Here is a 17756-nt window from a genome sequence, read left to right on the forward strand (position 1 = left end):
CTATGCTTAGGAACATGGTGGAGATTGAGTGAGAGAAGTCCCAGAGTGGTTAAGCCAGGTGAGAAATGAGATATTCTGAGCTGAGCTTTCCCTTTAAGTGGAGATTTGGAATTCATGGCCCCACCCTCCAATCAGAGAGGCAGAACACCTGGGCTGATGAGACTCTATTAAGAAATACTTTAGAGAGGCAGAGCCAAGATGGTGGAGGGAAGCCAGCAAGCTGTCTGAACTCTCCTTTGGTTCCCTCAAAAAGAACATTAAATCAACCTTCTAAATGGATTCTGAAACTACAGAACCTACAAAAAGACAGAGAGACACAATCTTCCAACCTGAGATAAGTTAGAAGACTTCAGGAAAGATTGGTCTCACTCGGGCAAAAGGGGAACGCAGCGCACCTCAGTGCAATGCAGCATGGAGGGGGTTGGGGCAAGTCAACAGGAAGCTCTAGGTCACAGCCCAGCAACTGAGGCCCCTTGATCCTGGCTCAGCAAGCTGGTGGCATACCAGCACCAGCTGAGAGGGTAGGCTGCCAGCTAGAAGGCCACCCACAGAACAGGTGGACCAAGCCTGGCCATCCCAGCGTGCCGGGAGCAAGCCCAGGGCAGTGAGAAATCTGCAAGCCATAGAGGCCTCAGAGTAGAAAGCCAGTTACACAGCCCCTACATCCCAGCACAAGAAGCTTGAAACAGGGACCCTGGTGCCCCAGGAACAGAACTCAACTTAAAAAAAAAAAAAATAAGCTGCAACATGAGTAAGAAACAAAAAAGAGCTCTTACCATTGAGAGCTTCTGTGTCAACAGGGAAGAGCTAAACACAAACTCAGATGAGGACAATACTCTCAAATTGCCTACATGTGAAGCCTCAAGAGGGAAGATGAATTGGTCTCAGGACCAAAAAGCCTTCTTGGAAGAGCTCAAAAAGGATTTAAAAAATCAATTGAGGGGAGCAACTAAGTGGCGCAATGGATAAAGCACCAGCCCTGGATTCAGGAGGACCTGAGTTCAAATCAGGCCTCAGACACTTGACACTTACTAGCTGTGTGACCCTGGGCAAGTCATTTAACCCTCATTGCCCTGCCCCCCCCCGAAAAAAAAATCAATTGTGAGAGGTAGAAGAAAAAATGGGGAGAGAAATGAAAGCAACCAAGAAAATTATGAAAAAAGAATCAGCAGCTTGGAAAAGGAAGCACAAAGATTGACTGAAGAAAACAATTCCTTAAAAAATTCATTTGGCCAAATGGAAAAGGAGGGAGTACAGAGTGGGGGAGGGGTCAGAAGTAAAACACTTTTAAGGAGGAATAGGGTAAAAGAAGATAGAAAATAGAGTATATATCATGGGAAGGGAATAGGATGGAGAGAAATAGTTATGATGCCCACTATAGTGGGCAAAACGTATGGTACCTACTTTGCTGGGCTATTGGGAAGAAAATTCTTTGTCAAGTTTAAGGTACTATATACAGGTTATGATGAACAGGATACTATCAGAAAAACCTGGAAAGACCTACATGAACTGAAGCAGAGTGAAATGGACTGTATACAGAATGGCAGCAATAGTGTAAGATGATCTGCTGGGAAGCATGTGGTTATTTTCAGCAAGGCAATGAATGATCCAATATAACCCTGAAGGACTTATGAAAATTGCAGAGAAAGAACTGATGGTATCTGAAAACAGATGGAAATGCATTTAAAAAAATTTTTTTTGACAATTCCTTAATCTGAAGTTTTATTTTTATCTGTTTTCTCTCACAACCTAGATAATGTGGGGATGTTTTCCATGACTACTCATGTATAACTTATATTGAATTGCTTGAGTTCTTGTGGGTGGGGGGTGGGAAGGGAGGGAAGAAGAGAAGTTGGAAGTTTTTAGAAATTGATCTCAAAATTTGTTTTTACATATATTTTGGAAAATAAAATTTAAATGAAGTGAGAAGTAAAGAAAGTTGACTAGCCCATGGAGGGCTCTAGCTTGATCTCATTGGTGCCATGTTTTAACCCAGTGGTTTTAAAAACTTAGGATATCCTTAGACTACTTCAGTATATTCATACTTGTCTCCCAAAGAATGGAAGCTCCTAGTTAACAAGGACTGACTCATTCTTGTCTTCGCATCCCTAGCACCTAGCATAGTTGTTGTTTGTCCTTCGTTCCCCAAGAGGACCATGACATCAGGGTGATGTCATGACTTGCAGGGAATTGGATTTAAGTGAGGGAGGGCTATGCAAGGTCACCAACCTCACTCTCTTCTCTACAGTCATCTGGGTCCAGTGGCAAGATATATATTAGGCGGGGCAGCTAGATGGTGCAGTGGATAGAGCACCAGCCCTGGATTCAGGAGGATCTGAGTTCAAATCTAGCCTCAGACACTTAACACTTATTAGCTGTGTGACCCTGGGCAAGTCACTTAACCCCAATTGCCTCACCCAAAAAAAAAAGAGAGAGAGAGAGAGAGAGAGAGAGAGATATTAGGAAAACTGGAGATGGCCCCAGCTGTTTAAGGCAATTGGGGTAAAGTGACTTGCCCAGGGTCACACAGCCTGTAAGTGTCTGAGGTGAGATTTGAATTCAGGTCCTCCTGACTCCAGGGCCAGTGCTTTATTCACTGTGCCACCTAGCTGCCCTAACCTAACACAGCACCTGGCAAATACAAGGTGCTTAATAAATGTTTGTTGATTGACTGACAATGCCTGGGGCAGTCTCTCTAGTTTACCCTCACCTCAGACCCTCCCTCCTCTCCTTTGGTGATTCAAGATAGCTACCCACTTTCTTAGACAACTACATTCCTCCTAAGCCACCCCTGCTGGATTTGAGCCCCTTTATAAAAGTCTAAAAACCTCTTGGGCACTAACACTCCCTGTGGCTGTAATTCTGACCCCAGGCAGGGGCACAATGTCTGTCCAGCATAGATAAGGCCAGTGGAGAGCTAGAAACATCTAAACATTCCCATAGCAGAGTTAGGGACAAGCTAGAAAGAGCAGGACTCTCACTGTTCCTTTGTTCACTGTTGATAAACATCTGAGAGCCATTCAGGGAGCAGAGGAAAATTCTCAGCCCAGAATCAAAGGATTCAGAACTGGAAAGGACCAGAGAGATCATTGAGTTTGAAGGCTTCATTTCATAGGTGAGAAACCTCATGCCCTCAGAATCTAAAAGGCAGCCTCTACCTCTGGCCCATCCTCAACAGGGAGGGAGCTGGGAGCCTCCCACCATAACACCTAGAGAAAGCCCACACTTGGATGATAAAACTTAATAGTTCAAAACTGTACTAAGACTTTTGTAATAACATATATAAAGGGAGAGAAAGAAACAGGGATAGAGAGAGAAAAGAGACACTGACACAAACAAAGAAACAGACAAGAGGGAAACAGGAGAGAAATGAAAACGAGAGAGAGACAGAGAGAGTATGAGAGGGAGGTATTGACTGGCTTGGATCTCAGAAAGATCTTGTATCTGACATACAGCTGTGTGACCCTGAACAAGTCACTTACCCTGTTAGTGTTCTAAGTCAGTGGTGTCAACACACCCTGGAGGGCAATGTGCTGCCTATAACCTACCAGCCTGAACTAGATTAAAATGTAATTGGGAGGGAGAGAATTTGGATTTAAAAATGTTAAAGTAAATTAAGTATAATTATATATTTTTAAAATGTAATTGGGAAATATTTAATAAGATAAATAATAATATAATAAAGCATAATGAATGTTAATGTGGATTAACATGTGGTTTCTGGGAGCCTTATGTATGGTTTAGTGGCCCCATTTCAATTTGAGTGTGACACTCCTGCCTTAGTTCTGTGAGACTATAAATTTCAGAGCAGAAACTAATCTGATTTGGTAGAAGTTTCCTTACACCATAAAACCACAGGATCCAAATATAAATAAACACAATAAATATATATGAATACTCAAGGACCTGTAATTTTGTCAACTTGAGGAAAACTTGGCCTGGGAAATCCCTCCACTGACTCTGGGATCCTCCTCTGATTTCGTAATTGTCAAGGTGTCAGTGAGACTTAGAAAGCCTCAGAGAGTGATTTACCCAGGATCATGCAAAACAACAACTGTGAGGTAGGTGCCATTATTGGTCCCATTTTATAGATAGGGAAACTGAGGCAGACAGGAGTTAAGTGACTTGGCCAGGGTCACACAGCTAGTAAATGTCTGAGGCTGGATTTGACCTCAGGGCTTCCTGACTCCAAGTCCATTGATCACTGTGCCACCTAGCTGCCTGAAAAGTAGGCTCTCTCACTTAAAAATGTTCTTTTTGATAAAAAGAAAAGAATGCTCTTTTCGAGTTCTCATCTCAGGCTATTCTGAATAGCTTTAAACCAAGTTCCAGTGTTTACAGTTCAGATAAGTGACTGACTTTACTGCCAATTCCATTACTAAAAGCCACAAGGTGTGGAATCCACTCCGCCTTCAGGAAACAATTGTCTCCTCGAGTGGCCTTCAATGATCCCTCCTCTCTCTGCCCTCTTCTCTCCCCTAGGCCTTTAAAGTGAAGTTATATAATGTCTTCGAGGTCTCCCTACAGGCTCCCACTGAAGAACTCTCCTCCACCCCCATCCCTCCCCCCAGGCTCAGCAACCTATTTAAAGAAACCAGGGTTATTTTTGAGACACACCCAGCATATATTAAAAACAAGCAACTAAATTTAACCCACCAATTATAAACAAATGGATTTCTTCTTGGTGTTCACTTTGGAGCAGAGCAGTCCCTCTGAGAGGCCACCAGAGTGTTGGATTTGCAATGAGGCTTCCAAATTTACATCCCACTGCCCCACCTGACCTGGGGCAAGTCAACCCAGGGGTAGATTAGAAGTTTCTTGAGGACCTGGGCATTTTCCTACTTTGTTCTGTATCCTCAGCATCTAGCACAGTGACTTCAATATGGTGGGTGCTTAAATAAATTTCTGTTAGGTTGTTTTGTTGTTGAGCCTCAGTTTCCTCCTCTACAGAATGGGATGATACCTGCCTGCCTGCCTCACAGGGTTGTGAAAGGCCACATGAGATGGAGAATGGGAAAGCATATTTTGTACCAAAACTGGAAAATACAGGGCACTGACTGCAAATGCTTTCTACTGTGTTTGCTTTGGCAGGGAGATGCTAATTTGTAACAGGAGGGGGAATAAATGAGCCTCCCTGCAATTCCTCTGGCTAACAGTTCCCACTTCTATAACACTGTCCTCACAACATCCATCTCCTCTTTTTATGTGTTGTAGGGATCTATATGTTTATATGTTGTTCTCCTTCCCCCATTAGACTTTAAGTTTCTTGAGGGTAGGGTCCGTTTTTCCCCCCTTTGTATCTCCAGTGCTTAGCACAAGACCTGGCACATGGGAGATGCTTAATAAATGCTGGGGTGGGGTGCAGCTAGGTGGTTCGAGTGGATAAAGCACCAGCCCTGAATTTGGGAGGACCTCAGTTCAAATCTGGTCTCAGATACTTGACATTTACTAGCTGTTGTGACCCTGGGCAAGTCACTTAACCCTCATTGCCCTGCAAAAAAAAAAAAGTGCTTGTGGACTAATGACAACCTTGTAAGGTAAATAGTTCAAGCATTCGTTATTAGCCCTGTTTTACAGATGGAGAAACTGAGGTTCAGAGTGGAGTTCTGTGACTTGTCTATAGTCATACAGTTGCTACAAATGGGAACTGAGTCCGAGTTCAGTTTTTCTTCCACTCCTAGAGGCCTTTCCCCACTACACCAGGCTGAGGTTTTAAAGGTTTTAAAATTCATTAGCCAGCATCATTCAATACACCTGAAATGTAATTTGGGGCCGGAGCCATCTGGAAAATTCACTCGAAAGTGGGTGAGTCGAAACTAACCAGTCCCAATAATTGCCTCAGTTTCATTTTCCCAATAGAAACCTGGTCTCATAATGCAATAGAGTAAAACATCTTAGGCTATCACAGGTTTTTGTTTTTTGTTCCTCCCCCCCCCCCCAGACCCTGCTATTTCACAGAAGCAGTGGAGAAAACAGATTCTGGGCAGCTTAGAAAGGTCATTCCCCAATATAGAACTAAGCAAGCCTGTCCCCTGACTGGGTAAGGCATTCACCCAACAATGACAGCTAACACTTACATAGCACTTTAGAGTTTGCAAAGTACTTTACATCTATTACCTCATATCAACTCTGAGAAGTCCCTATTACTGGGATGATCAACCCCATTTGAGAGATGAGGAAACTGAGGCTGATAGAAATTAAATCTCTCAACCATACTCACATAGGCAGGAAGTGTGGGAGGGAGGATTAGAACCCTCATCTCGCGGATTCCGAGGCCAGCATCCTATGCATTATGCCCCATTGTACTTTAAATACATTATATTAAATATGTTCAAATATATTTATAGAACAGTTACATATTTATAGAACATATAAGTAACTAAAATATATTAATATCTTTTTAAAAGTTGTAGGTTTAAGGGGCAGCTAGGTGGTGCAGTGGATAGAGCACCAGCCTAGAGTCAGGAGGACCTGAATTCAAAGGCCTCAGACACTTGACACTAGCTATGTGACCCTGGGCAAGTCACTTAACCCCAATTCACACACATACACACACACACACACACACACACACACGCAAAAATGTTGTACATTTTCAGAGGATTAATAGACCCTAGGGTAGTGGAGTAGCTTTACTAAAACCCTGTTGCAATAACTCATTCGAGCCAATGAGCATTTATTAATCACTTATTGTGTGCCAAGCACTGGGGATACCAAGAAAGATAAGAGTCAGTCTCTACTCTTGAGCTCACAATCTAATGGTGGAGCCAACGTGCCCCAAACTATGCGCAGACAATAGACACATGGGACAAATTGGAGATACTCACTAAAGGGCACTAGCATTAAGGGAGAAAGTGGGGTTTTAGCTGGGACTTGAAGCCAAGGATGAGGAAGAAGAGCATTCCACACGCGGGGGGACAGCCGGGGGAAAGCCCCGTTTTCATTTATTGATTACAATGATTTCCTTTTTCCTCCCCAGGTTTTTTTTTTTTAATCTTTTAGAGGAATAATGGTAGTAGAGAATGGTGAGTCAGGAAGACCTGAGTTTGAGTCCTCCCCCACGTCCCCCCACCCTGCCACATACCAACCAGCCGACCCTGGGCAAAAATCACCCTCTTAGCACCCTGGACAACTCCTTATGACTGAATGCCAAAGCAGATGCGGGCCTGTATTGGCAGGTGGGGAGCTTCCTTATCTGAGAGTTAATTATTTACACCACTGAAACCGGATGGTCTTCCTCTCCAGCTTTTGCTTTAATTGAATAATTTAGAAGGAAAAAGAGGGGGATGGGCAGCTAGGTGGTGCAGTGGATAGATCACCAGCCTGGAGTCAGGAGGACCTGAGTTCAAATCTAACCTCAGACACTTGACACTTACTACCTGTGTGACCCTAGGCAAGTCACTTAACCCCAATTGCCTCACCAAAAAAAGAAAAGAAAAGAAAAAAGAAAAAGAGGGGGAGACAAAGAAGAATTTGGCTGATGGGAGCTTTGAGACGCCTCTCTGGGCCTCAGTTTCCTCAAATGTAAAATGTTGGAATCTTCTCTCCAAAGGCCTTCCAGGTCTAAAGCCTGTGACCTAATTGTCCTTTCCTTCTCTGGGCCTCAGATTCCTCAAATATAAAACAATATTTTATGATCTCTAAGGTCCCTTCCTCCCCGCCCCCCCCCAAGCTAAATTATCCCAATAATAATGCCTCTGGTCTCTGCTTTGTTTGGCCCCAGGAAACCTGTATTGATGAGGTAACTTGAGCACCAGTTCTGTAGTTTGGACAGAGGTTGTGTTTTCCCTTGGAAGATGTGCCAAGAGTGGAACTGCTCTTACTCCTGACCCCACACTTGCCAAAGAAAGCCTGCACAGCTTCCTGAGTCCCAAAGAAGGCCATCCTGCAACTTTCTTCCCTTTTAGGGACACAGCTTCTGCGAGTAGTGCCCAGCTCCTTTCAGGTGAACCAACAGCGGCACCCAGTGGACAAACAACCACATGAGTTTAACCTAAGGGAAGCTTGTTTTGACGATAGCATCGTAGCTAGAGGGCAAAAAGGAACCTAACTTTCCTTCTGTCATTTTACAGGAGAAACTTGAGGTCCAAGGACCCATAAACCTATTCGTTCTGGAATAACAGGAGTCAAGGTTCCGGTTTGTTTTTATTTTTATTTTTTAAAAGAATTTAGGGGGCAGCTAGGTGGCGCAGTAAATAAAGCATGGGCCCTGGATTCAGGAGGACTCAAATCTGACCTCAGACACTTGACACTTACTAGCTGTGTGACCCTGGGCAAGTCACTTAACCCTCATTGCCCTGCTGAAAACAAAAAACCAAACCAAACCAAACCAAACAAACAAAAGATTATTTTAAACAAATTCAGCAAGCTGTCAGATCTTTAAGTGAAGTTTGAAAAAAGCACTTAGTAAGCACTTACTATGGGCCAGCTCTGGGAGTACAAGGAAAGCCAGTCCCAGCCCTTAGGGAGCCCACAGTCTAATGGAAGATGTCCAGAGCTTTGGGCTAGCTGCAGAATTTAGGTAAGATGGAGTTCCTGTCCTAATGGAATTTACAGGTTGGTGGGAGAATAAGATCAAAACTCCTTAAATCATTGATTTAATTAAATAATAATTTACATTTTTCAGCTTAAATCCTTCCTTCTGCAGAAGTTCTTTCCCAATCTCCGCTACTGTGAGTGCCTTCCCTCTGAGATTGCCATCAGTTTACCCACGGATAGAGTTTGCATGTTGTTTCCTCCATTTAAATGTGAACCCCTTGAAGGTAGGGATTGTTTTTTGCCTTTTTTGTATCCCTAGCATTTAGCACAGTGCCTGTCACATGTTGTTCACTCTTCATGACCCCATTTGGGGTTTTCTTGGCAAAGATCCTGGAGTGGTTTGCCATTTCCTTCTCTCTTTTTTTTTTTTTTGAGGGGCAACGGGGGTTAAGTGACTTGCCCAGGGTCACACAGCTAGTAAGTGTCTGAGGTCAGATTTGAACTCAGGTCCTCCTGAATCCAGGGCCAGTGCTCTATCCACTGTGCCATCTAGCTGCCCTCCTTCTCTTTCTCCTACAGGAATACAGTAGGTACTTAATAAATACTTGACTGAGTGATTGGTGAACATCAGTAGGCTATAGTCTATGACAAACAAGGAATTATAAAAGAAGAATGAGTGAAGAATGTCATCAAACAACTGTATAAGCAAAACCAAGATGGGCCAATTGAGCACATGATGAGAAACACAGATATGGTGGGTAACCCGACAGCTGTTGGGGTTGTCCTTTGGTCTCAAAGAGGGCTAGAACATCAGGGTGATGTCATGACTTGCGGTGAATTGACTTTAAGTGAGGCAGGGCTGTGCAAAGTCACAAAGCTCACTCTCCTAGAGGCCATAAAAAGCCCCCTGAGTTAGCTGAATAAGAATGTCATGCTCCGATCTATACTTAAGGAAAATCACTACGCAGCAGAGTGAAGGATGGACTCAAGTGGGGAGAGACAGTTACAGTGGTCATGGGGAAAGGGACTTGAATTCAGGCAGCAGCTATGTACATGGAGAGAAGGGGTTGGATGTGAGGGATATTGAGGAGGTAGGAATGCAGAGATATGACTACTCCTTACAAATGTTCAGTGAGGGGGCAGCTAAGTGGTACAGTGGATAAAGCACCAGCCCTGGATTCAGGAGGACCTGAGTTCAAATGTGGCCTCAGCCACTTGACACTTACTAGCTGTGTGACCCTGGGCAAGTCACTTAACTCTCATTGCCCTGCCAGAAAAAAAAAGGAAGGAAGGAAGGAAGGAAGGAAGGAAGGAAGGAAGGAAGGAAGGAAGGAAGGAAGGAAGGAAGGAAGGAAGGAAGGAAGGAAGGAAGGAAGGAAGGAAGGAAGGAAGGAAGGAAGGAAAAAAAGAAAAGAAAAGGAAGGAAAAAAGAAAGAAAAAAGAAAGGAAGGAAAAAAGAGAAAAGAAAAGAAAAGAAAAATGTTCAGTGAGAGAAAATGAGACCAGGATGATGCTTGCAACATTGGCAAAACAGTGTTACTTAGGGGGTATCTTTAACAAAAATGGGAGAAGTGGGGAGAGGAAAGGAGGGAAGAGACGATGTATTTAGTTAGCTTTGGAATTGCTAACTTTATGCTGTCTGTGGGACATTCATTTTGAAACATCTGATAGGCAATTGATGCTGTGCATCTGAAACTCAGGGGAGAAGCTCAGGCTGGATATCTTGCCCTGGGAGCTATCTACACAGAAAGAATAGATGATAGATGGCAATTATAAACTACATATGATTTTCTCCTGGAGACTGATCTGAATTTTATTATACTGATTGTATTGTAACATATTGTAATATAAACCAGAGGTGTGCTGGAGCCATCTTGAAGCCATTCACAGAAAGGCAGCTGGTTGTTAAATTTTTGGTGTGAACATTTACACCTCAGAAATCAGAACATACTAGAAATCGGGGCTTGATTTATTGTTTTGTTGCTATCTAGGCAGATTCAACTTAAAAGTATGACATGCGTGTATTTTTTCCCAGAAAGCCAGTTGTTAAACACTTACCTATACACCACTGATTGTACCTCTATACAACCAATATATGAGGTATTGTCGATGGACATAATTATAGCCTAAAACCCATCTTTGTTGTTATTGCTGTTCAGTCCTTTCAGTTGTGTCCAACTCTTCATGACCCCATTTGGGGTTTTCTTGGCACAGATACTGGAGTGCTTTGCTATTTCCTTCTCCAGGTCATTTTACAGATGAGGAAACTGAGGCAAACAGGGTTGGGTGACTTTCCCAGGGTCACACAGCTAGGCAGTGTCTGAGGTCAGAATTGAACTCAGGTCTTCCTGACTCCAAGCTCCTGTACTCTGTCCACTGAGCCACCTAGCTGCCCTCAATGGATATATACATCCTATATAATATTTTTTAAAGTATTACTATGATGCTCAATTACATTGCTTTCCAAGAAAAATATCTAAGTTTAAGATAGAGGCTATGAAGAATACACACCAAGAACATGCCTGGGGCAACATTGTGTCGGTAGACCAAGAGGGAACCAGCATGCCCGGTGAATTCATCAGCATTACTGATGTTGTACTTGAGCAACCGAAAGGGATCCAGGCGGCTCTGTGGAAGACAAGGCATGCCCACACATTAAAAACACAGGCAATTAGTCTTTCCATATTCTAGCATATTCCATTCCCAGTACAGTAAATACAGCAAAGTAAATGGAATAAACTCCCCTATTAAATAGAGAAGGACTTAGATTTAGAGCTGGGAGGCACCCTAGAGGTCATTAAGGTCATCCTCCTTATTTTTATTTTTTTGTTTGTTTTTTGTTTTTTTGGTGGGGCAATGCAGGTTGAGTGACTTGCCCAGGGTCACACAGCTAGTATGTGTCAAGTGTCTGTCAACCTCCTTATTTTACAGATAAAGAAACTGACTAGATTAAAAAATAAAACAAAATCACCTGTTTCCTCTAAGAGGTATACTTCAAATCAAAAGGCATAAAGAGACTAAAAATTAGGGGAAGATGTAAGGTTGAGGAATGAAAGTCAGAGGGGGCAGCTAGGTGGCACAGTGGATAAAGCACCAGCCCTGGATTCAGGAGGACCTGAGTTCAAATCCAGCCTCAGACCCTTAGCACTTACTAGCTGTGTGACCCTGGGCAAGTCACTTAACCTTCATTGCCCTGCAAAAAAAAAAAAAAAAAAAGAAAGTCACTAAAGCTAAAGTAACTGTTAGCCAGATCTACAACTAGGACTGGGTGACCAGAGCTTTACTCCAAGGTGCTGAAATGTAGAGGGTGCTGGCTGCCATTGTCTGCCAGTAGTATAGAACAAACTGAACTTAGTGCCTTGTTAACAAGGAGGATCAGTTGAAGATAAAATGAAAACTCGACAGATAAGGCAGAATTAACCAATAACAACAACAGAAATAATAGGTAGCATTTATATAGCACCTACTATGTACCAGGTACTGTGCTAAGTGCTTTCATAAATATCTTGTTTTATCTTTATAACAACCTGGGAGGTAAGTGCTATTATTATCCCCATTTTACAGTTGAAGAAACTGAGAGAAACTGAAGTTAAGTGATTTGCCTCCTTTCTCCTCTTTAGTCTGTCCTGCTCCCTACTTTCCCACCAAAACAACTGCTTTCTCCTTGCACAGGGTTGAGGGTCTCCTAGTCTCCCTATTAGGGGGCCTTTAATCCCTCTCCTCTTTTCTCCCTCCTCGATTGTATTTATCTCAAAGAGTTAATTTGACAGCATATTACATGCAACCTGCTCCAGGCACATGTCTAAATTCCTTGCTCCAGGCGGGAAAATTGCTGGTTACAGCAGCTGCACTATTACAGTATTAAATTGGATTTCGTAGCAAATGCATTAAGTGCTCTTTCGACTACCCCATGCTGCCTCTTATGAAAACCTAACAATGATTGTTTATGCCTAACAACAGAGCATCCCGATACATAGAAGAGATAAACTGATAGGAATGCAAAAAGAAATAGATCATAATACAATTGTGTTGGGAAACCTCTCTAAGATCAAATCTGAATAGACTTCCACTATCAGAGTGATGTATCAACTTGACAAGAAATGATAGACAAATAAGGCAGAATTAACTCACAGTAACAATAACACTGGGCAGCTAGGTGGCACAGTAGATAGAGTGCCAGGGCTAGGGTCAGGAAGACTCATCTTCCTGAGTTCAAACGTGGCACTAGCTGTGTGACCCTGGGCAAGTCACTTAACCCCCATTGCCCCGCAAAAAACAAATATTCTACAAATATAACATATATATATATAACCAATATCTGCTTACTGCCTCAGGGAGTGGGGAGAAGATAGAAAGAATAGAATATGGAACTCAAAACTTTAAATAAAAATGAGAGAGAGAGAGAGAGAGAGAGATACTACCCAAAGAAATTAGAAAGCAAGCTAATAAGCAAACACTTTAAAAAGGAAATAACTCAGAACAGAAATTTTAAAAAGAGCAAAGAAAAAATCAAATCGATTAAATCAATGGTTGGTTCTTTGAAAAAATTAATAAAATGAATAACATTAGTCCAATTAATGTTTAAAAGATTAAAATGAACAAAATGAGAAAGGAAACATAACAATAATAGAGATGAAAACTAATGGGAATGTTATTCTCCACTCTATGCTAACAAATTTGCTGAGTAAGTAGAAATGTAGAAACCTACTTAGAAAAATGCAAAAATACATAAACTGATGCATAAAAGAGCATTTTGCCAAACTTTCAAACAAATAAGCCTTTTATTACACAGCATGTCCTAGAATATAGAAAAGGATTCAGTGTTACTCCATTTATTTGATGAAGAAAATGTGGATTTAATTCCCAAACCTGGCAAAGAGAGCACAAAAGAGAGCCTATCTCCCTTGCAAGCATAGACATAAAAATGCTGGGGTGGCTAGGTGGCACAGTGGATAGAGCACCGGCCCTGGAGTCAGGAGTACCTAAGTTCAGATCCGGCCTCAGACACTTACTTAACACTTAACACTTACTAGCTGTGTGACCCTGGGCAAGTCACTTAACCCCAATTGCCTCACTAAAAAAAAAAATGCTATATAAAGTCTTCGCAAGGAGAACACAACACCATATGGAAATAATTATCCACCATGACTAGGTAGGGTTTCAGGGAGGAAACATTCATTCATTCATTCAATCCATTCATTAAACAACTGAAGTGTCTACTCCTTACAAAAACACTTTGTATTAACAGTCCATAATATTAAAAGGAGAATAAAAGGTACCATGTAATTAGCTCAATAACAATAATGATTTGTAAAAGCTAATTAACTAACTGGCAAGAGATTATGAAGAAAATGTGTAAAATAAAAATATGCATTTTTCCACATCTGTCCATTCTAGAAAGCAGTGCCTTGAAAAAAGTATTGGCCGCCCCATAGTCTGGAACCCAGCTTGGCTACCTACAACTGTCTGTGTGACCTTGGGAAAATAACTTAACTTCTCTGGGCCCAAGTATCCTTGCCTCCAAAATGAAGGGTTTGATTCTATCGCCTCCATTATTCCTTCAAGGTTTCTTATTCTGTAATTCTACATTGGTGCAGTGGGGAAAGTGCTGGATCTGCACTTAAAGGATCCTGTTTGAAATCCTGCTTTTTTTCTCATTCATTCAATAAGCATTTATTAAATACTTACTGTATACCACACAGTGTTGGACAATAACACAACAGTCCTTGCCCTCAAGGAGCTCCATTCTATTGGACGAAAGCAACACAGACCGTCAAATATAAAGAAGACACAAAGGAATGTCTTGGTGGGGGCAGGACTAGCAATTTAGGTAATCCAGAGGGGCTTCATGGGGGAGGGGGCCCTTGAGCTGAGTTCTGAAGGACAACAACATTAGGGATTCACCCATTTTGGAGGGAAAGAAGGAGGGCATTACAGGTGTTGGGACAGCCTGTGCAAAGTCAGGGAGGTAGGAAATGGAATGTTGTGTACTAGAAATGAGAAGCCAGTTTGGCCAGTATGTAGAATGTATTTTGCATTGGTTCTGTCAGTATGAATACACACACACACACACACACACACACACACACACACACACACAAGTGAAAGAGAAGAATGTGAAATAGGCCTGGAACAATTCGGAGAAGAGAGGCACATGTTTTAGGGGATGGTTCTCTGGAGCGGCAGGAATGGGTGGGGATACAAGGGGGGAGTTAGGTGATGTAAACGCAAGAGATAGTAACAAAAAGAAATTTAAGACAGACTTTTCAATGGTCCTAGCAAGAGGTAAGGTAGCATAGTGGCCAGGCACTAACCTGCGCCTGCCTCAGTTTCCTCATTTGTAAAATGAGGCCAGCAGTAGCACGGGCCACCCAGAATTGGGAGGATCAGATGCGGCAGTAACGGTAAAGCACTTAACGCAGTACCTCGCTCCCTTCCCTTCTCCGCTACCCCGAGAGTGACCTGTGTGACCTTGAGCCTCTCTGAGACTCAGTCTTATAGGAACCTCGATTTAGAGCTGGAAGACATGATAAATAACCTGAACGCCTGAAAAGTGGACTGGCCCGACGTATCCTAGCTAGCGTCTGAGGCGGGGCTTGAACTCAGGTCTTTCTGATCGCAGATCCAGCGCCCTATCCCCTATGCCATCGTGTCTCTCCCGTCTGTAACGGAGAGCCTCTAAGAGCCCCTTTCAAGCCCTGAGCCCCCAGACATGCATCCCTGGCGCCCGGATCCCCTTGGTGACGCGTGCAGGAGGCGGGCCGAGGAGGGGCTGCCCGCCACTTACCTGTATGCAGGGCATGTTTCTCGTCCTGTGCTTGCGGGCATACAATTCTTCTATGTCCTGCAGCGAGCCGTCCTCCGCCATCGAGGAGTCGTACACACAGATCACGATGATTTGCTCTGGGCAGGCGATCTGGTTGTTGATGAGAAAATCAAATTCCAGGTCAGTCACATGAGGAATGGCGTGGCTGCTGCACCTGCAGAGTCTCAGGTCCTCTCCCCTGATTTTATTCCGCAGCACCACGGGGCAGACCAGCTGGGAGACGAACCAGATGTTCTCATTGTCGATGGAAAAAGGCAGCCTGGAAAAGGGGTGGGGAGAGAGAGGGCAGCTAAGATGGGGAAACTAACTAGCGTTAACTAGCGTGTGAATAGAAAGAACTGGGTGCTGGGGGAAATCGGGATTGTCTCAGGAGCCAAAGGCAGAATAGGTTGTCTGGAGAAGTAGTGAGCTCCCCATCACAGGAGGTATTCAAGCAGAGAGTGGCTAGCCCCTTGCCAAGTTGTTGTGGGTCCACATGGCCTAGCTATATAGGAATTCTAAATTGGGGTTTAAGTTTAAATTAAAATTTCAAATGTTTAATTTTAATTTAAAATTAAATTTAAATGTTTTAATATGCAATTAAAATTAAAATAGAGGGGCGGCTAGGTGGCGCAGTGGATAAAGCACCGGCCCTGGATTCAGGAGCACCTGAGTTCAAATCCGGCCTCAGACACTTGACACTTACTAGCTGTGTGACCCTGGGCAAGTCACTTAACCCCCATTGCCCCGCAAAGAAAAAAAAAATTAAAATAGAAATTTAGGATTAACCGTAATTGTTTACATTTTAAATTAAAATGTTCATTTATGATTAAATATAAATCTTTTAATTTATAATTAAATTTAAATGCTTTAATTTTAATTTAAAATTAAACTTGTCTTTAAATTGAGATGTTTAAATTTAAATTTAAATCTTTAAATCTAAATGTTTAGATTTGAATTTGAATGTAAATGCTTAGATTTAATTTAAAATTTAATTTCAATGTTTAAAAATTAATTTTAAATTACAATTTAAATTTAAAATTAAATGTAAATGTTTAGCTTTAATTGAAACTAAATTTAAAATTTAAAATTAAATGTAAATGTTTAAATTTTAATTTGAAATTCAAATTTGAATTTCAAACTGAATTTAAATTTTGTTTAAATTTAAAATTTTAGCTGAATTTAGGTATTTTATTTTCCTTTTAAATTTAACTTTTAATCTGAATTTTAAATTTTAATCTAAATGTTAAGTTATGTTTAAATTTTAAATTACATGTAAAATTTAAGTTAGCTTTTTTTTTTTAGTGAGGCAATTGGGGTTAAGTGACTTGCCCAGGGTCACACAGCTAGTAAGTGTTAAATGTCTGAGGCCAGATTTGAACTCAGGTACTCCTGACTCCAGGGCCGGTGCTCTATCCACTGTGCCACCTAGCTGCCCCTAAGTTGGCTTTTAAATAACATTTTGTTTTTAATTTTATTTTAAAATTTTTAATTAAAATTCTATTTTAAAATTACATTTCAATTCTAATTTAAATTTAAATTTAAATTCTAACTTAAACCTTCTCATCTATAAAATGAAAGGTGTCATGGGGGAGAGGTGGTGGTTTTTAGGTATTACTCAGTAAAGAATTACTTTCTCCATTGTGTGATTATCAACTGTGATAGACTTAGCTCTTCTCAGCAATACAATGATCCAAAACAATTCCAAAGAACTCATGATGGAAAATGTTTTCCACATCCAGAAAAAAAACCCCTGTGGATTCTGAATGCTGATTGAACCATACTGTTCCTACTTTTTGGTTGTTGTTTTTTTTTCTTTTTTGTGGTTTTCCCCTTGTGTTCTGATTCTTCTTTCACAACACGACTAATGCAGAAATATGTTTAATGTGAATGCACATATATAACCTGTATCAGACTGCTTTCTGTCTTGAGGAGGGGGGAGGGGATGGAGGGAGGGAGAAAAATTTGGAACTCAAAATCTTATGAAAACAAATGTTGTAAACTATCTTTACATGTAACTGGAAAATAATAAAATATTTGTGGGATTAACAAAAAGAATTAAACTCTCGAATACAGTCTAATTGGAATTAAAGTGTTCTTTTATTTGGCGCTAGAGAAAGTGACAGAGTACTAAGTCAGACTTCACCCCAAGGGAGGAGGGCTTAGAAACATTTTTCTCCTCCAACAGAGGGAAGGCAAAAACTTTCATAGAGGATAGATGGGGTGTCCACTTGAAAACTGGAAAGCTCCCTTTTGGGGTGGGGTGGGGAAAGCTTGGATGCTTGTCATATTCCTGAGAGGCGAGAGGGATTTTTTTAAAATGACAGTCCTGACCTTTTGGGTTATCTTTCTCCTAGCTCTGCTCAGGTAGTACCTACACCTAATTGACTTTCCTGCTACAATTTTATCTCCCCTCACTTCTTAGGTATGTCTGTCCTGATATCCAGTTGGTCAATCTAAACTTTAATGAAAC

The 17756-nt window shown here is 41.7% G+C and overlaps 1 protein-coding gene across 1 annotated transcript in view; it reads right to left on the reverse strand.

The window, feature by feature from the left end:
- LOC122729727 (uncharacterized protein C3orf20-like) overlaps nt 1–15637 on the reverse strand; it is a 39981-nt gene extending 24344 nt beyond the window's left edge. Inside the window, exons 1-2 of the mRNA XM_043968749.1 lie at nt 15266–15637; nt 10990–11106 (exon numbers count right to left, since the gene is read on the reverse strand). Of these exons, the coding sequence (XP_043824684.1) occupies nt 10990–11106; nt 15266–15346 (198 nt within the window). The 5' untranslated portion in view covers nt 15347–15637. The remainder of the gene's footprint in view (nt 1–10989; nt 11107–15265) is intronic.
- Between the last annotated feature and the right edge of the window lie 2119 nt (nt 15638–17756).

This window comes from Dromiciops gliroides, chromosome 5, assembly GCF_019393635.1.
Source record: "Dromiciops gliroides isolate mDroGli1 chromosome 5, mDroGli1.pri, whole genome shotgun sequence".
In the NCBI taxonomy this organism is placed as follows: domain Eukaryota; kingdom Metazoa; phylum Chordata; class Mammalia; order Microbiotheria; family Microbiotheriidae; genus Dromiciops; species Dromiciops gliroides.